Source organism: Mus pahari, chromosome 7 (assembly GCF_900095145.1).
Source record: "Mus pahari chromosome 7, PAHARI_EIJ_v1.1, whole genome shotgun sequence".
Lineage (NCBI taxonomy): Eukaryota > Metazoa > Chordata > Mammalia > Rodentia > Muridae > Mus > Mus pahari.
The window spans coordinates 99,744,905-99,752,265 of NC_034596.1; the positions used below are offsets into that span (position 1 = coordinate 99,744,905).

Consider the following 7,361-nt stretch of genomic DNA (forward strand, 5'->3'; position numbering starts at 1 on the left):
GCTTCAATTAATTAATTTGTAGTTCTCTTAACATAACCAGGATTTTTTTTTTTTTAAGATTTATTTATTTATTATATGTAAGTACACTGTAGCTGTCTTCGGACACTCCAGAAGAGGGAGTCAGATCTCATTACCAGTGGTTGTGAGCCACCATGTGGTTGCTGGGATTTGAACTCCAGACCTTTAGAGAGAGCAGTCAGTGCTCTTACCCATTGAGCCATCTCTCCAGCCCCATAGCCAGGATTTAATGACGGGCACTTGAACTGGAGCGTGTAGTGTTGACTAGCTACACCCTTGACAGAGCTTCTGAAACCCGGTGGTGTCCCTTAAGGATAACTTGAGAAATTTGGGAGGCAATCTTAAGCTTTCAAAAAATAAAAAAGTAATAAATGCTGCCTGCCAAGATGGCTCTTGGGGTCAAAGGACTTGCCACCAAGTCTGACAACCTGAGTTCAATCCATGGGGACCACAACATGGAAGGAAAGAGCCAACTCCCAAAAAGTTGTCCTCTGGGAATTCCACATGTGCCACATACAAGAAGTAAATACAGTTTTAAAACCTTGAGACATAAATGAGCCAACAAACTATAGCTGTACATATTGGCTTTGCTCTATTGAAAGTCACAGAAGAATGCTAAATTACACTGTATCCTTTTAAGGGAGATATGCAATGTTTAAAACTGAGGAATAATAACATGGCAGAAACACTATAAAAACCTAGGCTATCAAATGCACTGATATAAACATACATTAGAGGAAGTGAAATTAAACATTAAAATATTAATCGCTAGGTGTTAAGGAAGTTAATTCTCATGTTACACTCTGTATTCGTTGCAATGCAAGGGTAGAATCCAGGCCTGTGAGTTGTAGCTCAGGAGAGCTCATACTTAGATGTGCAACATCCCTGCATTGAAACCCAGCACATAGAAAAAAAGATAAAAAAAAAAAAAAAAAAAAAAAAAAAAAAAAGACAAGTAATGGATGTGGGTTTTCCGCTGGCTGAAAAGTTTGCGCTAGTCTGTCGGCTCTGAGTGTGTCCATGAAGAGAGCAGAGGCTTCATCTCCCATAATGACATGCCCACCTCTCCTGCTCTGCTGAGCCCAAGCGCTTCCCACACAGCAAGTCAGCTGCTGGCCCTGTGACTACCCTCTGTGCCTCCTATGAAGGATGCCCTGTGCTCCCTCCAGCGTTCAGGGGCAAAACCTGCTGCTTGATTCTTATAAGAACAGAGGAGGAAACAGAAGTTTGGGAACGGGCCACACTGACTTCAGAACTCTCCCTCTAAGCTCTTTATTTAGGTATAGCATTACTGAGGCTTGCACTGATGAAAAACTTGAGTAGCCACTGGGGCAGAACGGTCTTCTAGGACTTTGCAGTACTTAATAAAAGGTACCACACACACTTGGTAGTAGCATGCCTGCAGAGGAAAGAACTAATGGAATGATACAGCAATTGCTGTAATATAATCAATAGGATCACGATGGCTCAGCAGTCAACAGCACTGGCTGCTCTTGCAGAAGACCTGAGTGTGGTTCCTAATACCCACATAGTGCCTTGTAGCTCTCTGTTATTCCAGTTTCAGGGATCCAACGTCTCTTCTGGCCTCTAATGGCACCAGGCAAGCATGTGACACAGAGACAGTCATGCAGGCAAACACGTGTACCCATAAAAATAAATATTTAATTTATATATATGCATGCATATTTGCATATAAGTTCATGTATTTAGATTTAACAAGTTAGTATTTAAAACTATTTCAGTACAGTCAGACTCTTCCAACAAAACAAGCCGGTTGTATTCATAAAACACCACAACTTTTGAAGAAAACAAAATACACATTGTTTACTGCGTTAATTTGTAGAGAGGGGGGTGTGTGCCAGGGCACATGTGTAGAGGACAGCTTGCTGGAGCCCATTCTCTTTGGGACAGAGGGATAGAACTCACGTAAGGCTTGATGGCAACTCTTTTACCCTCTGAGCAATCTCACCCGCAATGTTTTTTTTGTTGTTGTTGGTGGTGGTGGTTTATTTCAGCAACTGCAGGAGTATTCTCATTTGTAAAGAAGACCCAGAGTCTAAACGGTCTGAGTGTAAACTTCATGATTGTGTGTGAATTCCTGGGCACAAAGTCCCTCCAAGCACCTCCATCAAATCCCCCGGGGATCTGAAAATGCTTTAGGAAAGACAATCTGGGAAGAAAAAAATCTCAGTTGAGAAAATGCCTCCATAAGAATGGCCTCCGGGCATGTCTATGGGGCATTTTCTTCATTGATAGAAGACCCAGATCACCGTGGGCATCCTGCCCCTGACCCTAAGTTCTCTAAGAAAGCAGGCTGAGCAAGCCAGTAAGCCAGGGTCCTCCAAGGTCTTTGCTTCCGTTCCTGCCTCCAGCCAGGTTCATGCCTTCTGCCCTGGCTTCCCTGGATGATGGTCTACAACCTGTAAGTTTTGGTCTGGTACTCTCAAAGCAGTAGAAAGCAAACTAGGACAAACCCCTAAGCCAGTAGAACCCTGTGCACCAAGCAGCATCTGGGCCGTACAGACTGTGGTGGTGGGCTCTCACGCTGTGGTCCTTGACCCCAAAACTGGTGGCATCTGCTTTTCTTTACAGTAGAGAAATTGTTTACCCAAGCCGAGCGTCCTACAGGAGATGTGCAGAAGGCAGTCAGACAGTTCTGGGATAAGTCAGAACCTGAGATGAACTCCCTCCAGGGATAAGCTCTCTCCAGCCCCGCCCTTTAGGACACGCCCTGGACAGACACCCCCCCGCGCCACACCCCCAACGGACCCTCCCCCAGAGCTGCGCCCTAACCAGAGCCCTCACCACAGGACACGCCCCGCCCAAAAGCGAACCACACCCCTCTGAGAGCCAGAGCCGCGACTCAGGGAGCCGGACCCTTTCATCCTTCCAAAGCCCAGCCTCTCCTCCTTAGCAACCTACAGGACTCTTTCAGCTTAGCAACTACTACAGCGTCCACCATGGCTGAAGAGGAAGTTCCTGCGACGACCGAAAAAGTTCTGAAGATACAGAGGGTGTTCATAAACCAGCTGGACACCTATAGCAGCGGAAACATAGGAAAGGTGAGCGGTGACCCGAGCCAAACGGGCCCTCAACCCTCAGTGTGTGTCCCCGGTCTATCTCCACAGCAAAGGCCTGCATGACTGGCTGTTAGGAGCCGCCCCAAGCGAAGAAGATTCCAATCCTAGCACATCAATGCCTTCAGGACCTGTCCCTAAGCAGGCTTGACCCATGGTCCTTCTTAATAACCCAGGTGTTTTGACTATGGTGAAAATGAGACTCAAGAGAGGAAAGGGCTTGCGCAGATCATATATGTATTATGGGCAGGACTTGGAGCACACGAAGTGTAAGTCCCGCCATTATGTCATCCATGAAAAATCCATCTAGCGTTTTTTAAGCATCTGTTTTGTGCTAGGCACAATTTCTGACTAGGTCCCACTAAGCTTCCTTGCTTCCAGGAACGGTATGGAGATGACTTAGCAGGAGACCTTACTTGAGATACAAGTGTGAGGACCTGAGGTCTGACCCCCATCATCCAATCATCCATGTAGAAAGTGAGCAAATAGTATTCTACCTCTAGCATAAACACACACACAGACACACACAGACACACACACACACACAATCCCAAGAGAGAACCTAGGAGCTGTCATTCTAAATTGTTCATACAAAGACAGTCATGTTTTAGGGGCTGGAGAGATGGCTCAGGGCTAAGAGCACTGACTGCTCTTCCAGAGGATCCAGGTTCAATTCCCAGCACTCATATGACAGTCCAAATTGTCTAACTCCAGTCCAAGGTGATCCGATGCCTCTTTTGGCTTCTGTGGGCACACTGCATGCACATGACATACGTGCATGCACACACATGCCCACACACACACACACACACACACACACACTTGCACATAAATACACATAAAATAAAAATAAATCTTGGCACACACCTGCAGAAGCCCTGCCATTGAGGACACTGGATCCCCAGTGGTCTTGGGATGAGGAATCTGCCAGCTTGTGGAAGTCAAAGGTGGTGAGGTACCCTCACCGCACTGCTAATTAAGTAGCAGAGGGGATTAGACCTCAGGCTTCCTGCCTCCCAAGACGTTAAAAATGAGTCTGTGGAAACAAGCCCCCTAGTGACTCATTAGAGGAAATCACCAGATGACCAGTTGTGGCGTAATTAAATTCTGACGTGGATTATCAAGGGGCGGTGGCCTGCTGGACGGCTCTACAACTGTAGCACTGGAACAGGCAGAAAGGGATGTGAATGGAAGCTCATGCGCTCCACTGGACAGGGGGCTTTCATCCGAACAATCTACGCTCTGAGTGTAAGGATGCAGAAGAGGACGGTGTGAAGACACGAGAGGCAGCTCTCTTCACAGCTGGGCATGCATCTTATCAAGAGTTGGTTTTTCCTCTTTCTTTCTTTTCTTTTCCCAGTTGTTTTGTTTTGTTCTCTTATGATCTTGGTTGTTCTGGTTCTATAATGGTGATTGGTTTTTGTTTTTTTTTTTAAATTGACACTGGACTGAGATAGAGGTTTTACATTACAGATTGAGTCTTTGAAGAGAAGTCAATAAATCATAGCACTGTTTTATTATTCAGTAAGAGCGGCTACTGGCCCCAGGTGTCCTCTGAACACGCCACCGTGGTTAGTCCCAAAGGGGAAGCACTGTGAGCAAAAGTAAATGAAGTCAAATTCTAGAAAGCGGCATTGGATAAAAGAGGACTTCGATCTCGCAGTGCCAGCATTCAAACACTGAGGCGAGGGCCTGGAGAGATGGTTCAGTGGGTAAGAGAACTGACTGCTCTTCCAGAGGTCCTGGGTTCAATTCCCAGCAACCACATGGTGGATCACAACCATCTGTAATGGGGTCTGATGCCCTCTTCTGGGGTGTCTGAAGAGAGCAACAGTGTACTTACATGTATAAAATAAATAATTAATTAAAAAAACAAAAACCTGTGGCTAGCCTGGGCTACATAGCGAGAAATTGTCTACAAAGAAAGTAAGAAGTAAATAGCTCATCAGTTTTTAGACTGGAGAGTACCTCAGTGGTAGAGCATTTGCCTAGCATGTAAGAAGCCCTGTGTTTAATACATACCAAAACCATAATTAAATTGATTCCATATTAAACATAATGTGTTTGGGTTTATTAGATCAAATAGAACATTTAGGGCTAACTAAGGGCTGTGGTAGTGACCTTGACCAGCACATGCAAGGATCTGCATTTGATCCCCAGTACTAAAATAAAGCTTTAAAATTAATTTCATCGGTGTTTCATTATTCAGATGTAACCATTAGACAGGTTTAAAGATGGCTCAGCAGGTAAGAGCACTGACTGCTATTCCAAAGGTCCTGAGTTCAAATCCCAGCAACTACATGGTGGCTTACAACCACCTGTAATGAGATCTGACGCCTTCTCCTGGCACGTCTGAAGACAGCTACAGTGTACTTATGTATAATAATAAATAAATCTTTGGGCTGAAGCGAGCAGGGACTGAGGGAGTAGAGTTGATTGGAGCGAGCAGAGCCAACCGGAGCGAGCAGGATTGACCGGAGTGGGCAGAGGTCCTAAAATTCAATTCCCAACAACCACATGGCCGGGCAGTGGTGGCGCATGACTTTAATCCCAGCACTTGGGAGGCAAAGGCAGGAGAATTTCTGAGTTCGAGGCCAGCCTGGTCTACAGAGTGAGTTTCAAGACAGCCAGGACTATACAGATAAACCCTGTCTACATAGAAACCCTGTCTCGAAACAAACAAACAAAAACAAAAAACAAAAAAACCAACAACCACATGAAGGCTCACAACCATCTGTACAACTACAGTGTACTCACATACATAAAATAAATAAATACATCTTTAAAAAGAAAAGAAAAGACAGTTTCAAGCTGGGGTATTGCTGAGCCAACACGGTACTTGCTGCCTACCAGGCACAAAACAGGTATGGTGGTGTGTTACTGTGTTCCTGGCAGTCCGGAGGTAGAGGCAGGGGCTGAGGTCATCTTTGGCTATATAGCAAGTTCAAGGCCAACCTAAAATGAGATGTTGCTTAGAGAAAGAAAGGAAGGAAGAAAGAGAGGGGGGGATAGGGGAGTGGTAAAGGATAAATAAACTGACTTTTTTCTTTTTTCTTTTTTTTCTTTTTTTGTTATTTTTGAGACAGGGTTTCTCTGTGTAGCCCTGGCCGTCCTGGAACTCACTCCGTAGACCAGGCTGGCCTCAGGGAATCCGCCTGCCTCTGCCTCCTGAGTGCTGGGATTAAAGGCATGTGCCACCATCCCAGCAGACAAAATGATTTTAAATCACCCCAGAGGCTCATACATACTGTATATCTGTGTTTCAATTGAACAAGACAAACATTTGCAGCAGAGCTCAGCTCTGCCTACTGCTAAAGCAAGCAGCTGCTGAAACTCTCTGCACCTGTGTCACGGGCTATTGAATGTCCTCTCCTATGTATGTGGCCACTGTCCTGTGTTGTGGGCATCATCGTATCAGCTGTGTTGCGACCACGACACACAGGGCTTTTGCTCAGTCTGTGGAGTTGACAGTAAAGGCAAGAGCCCAGAACCATCTCCTGCTGGCACCGGCTTCTCTTGGTCAAAACTCCACTCAGCACCGGGGACGTGCCTGCTCTCTTTCAGTTCCTAGCTAACTGTGTCGCTGGGGCTTCACTGGAAGAGATTGGAGAAGAGGAGGAGGAAGAGGATGAGACAAAGTCAGCTGCAGCTCCAGAGGCCCCCACCACAAAAGTGAAGGAAGGCACCTTCCAGATCGTGGGCACCTTGGCCAAGCCAGAGAGCGTCAAGCCGGACTTCGCTGTGGAGGCTTACAAGGTAAGCCCCCGTGGCTTTCCCTAGGACTTGACAAGGGCAGGACCCCTTTGGTGCCAGCCCCTTATCAGTCTGTTACCAGCCCTTGCCATCTCAGTCCTTCTGTTCTGCAGGCCGGCTCCATGATGGGACATGGGAAATGTCTGTTTTAAGTAAATTGGTATTGTATGTACATTGGTGGTTTTTGGCTGCATGTATGTCTGTGTGAGGGTGTCGAATCTCCTGGAGCAGGAGCCACTGACAGTTGTGAGCTACCATGTGGGTACTGGGAATTGAACCCTGGTCATCTGGAAGAGCAGCCAGTGCTCTTAACCTCTGAGCCATTTCTTCAGCCACCATCTTCCTTCCTTCCTTCCTTCCTTTCTTCCTTCCTTCCTTCCTTCCCTCCCTCCCTCCTTCTTCCTTCCTTCCTTCCTTCCTTCCTTCCCTCCCTCCCTCCTTCCTCCTTCCTTCCTTCCTTCTTCCTTCCTTCCTTCCTTCCTTCCTTCCTCCCTCCCTCCCTCCCTCCCTCCC

The 7,361-nt window shown here is 46.5% G+C and overlaps 1 protein-coding gene across 1 annotated transcript in view; it reads left to right on the forward strand.

Annotated features, from left to right (window-relative positions):
• Nucleotides 1-2,978: 2,978 nt before the first annotated feature.
• Nucleotides 2,979-7,361, forward strand: part of Ak7 (adenylate kinase 7) — a 68,192-nt gene continuing 63,809 nt past the window's right edge. The window contains exons 1-2 of the mRNA XM_021202570.1: nt 2,979-3,080; nt 6,660-6,851. Of these exons, the coding sequence (XP_021058229.1) occupies nt 2,979-3,080; nt 6,660-6,851 (294 nt within the window). The remainder of the gene's footprint in view (nt 3,081-6,659; nt 6,852-7,361) is intronic.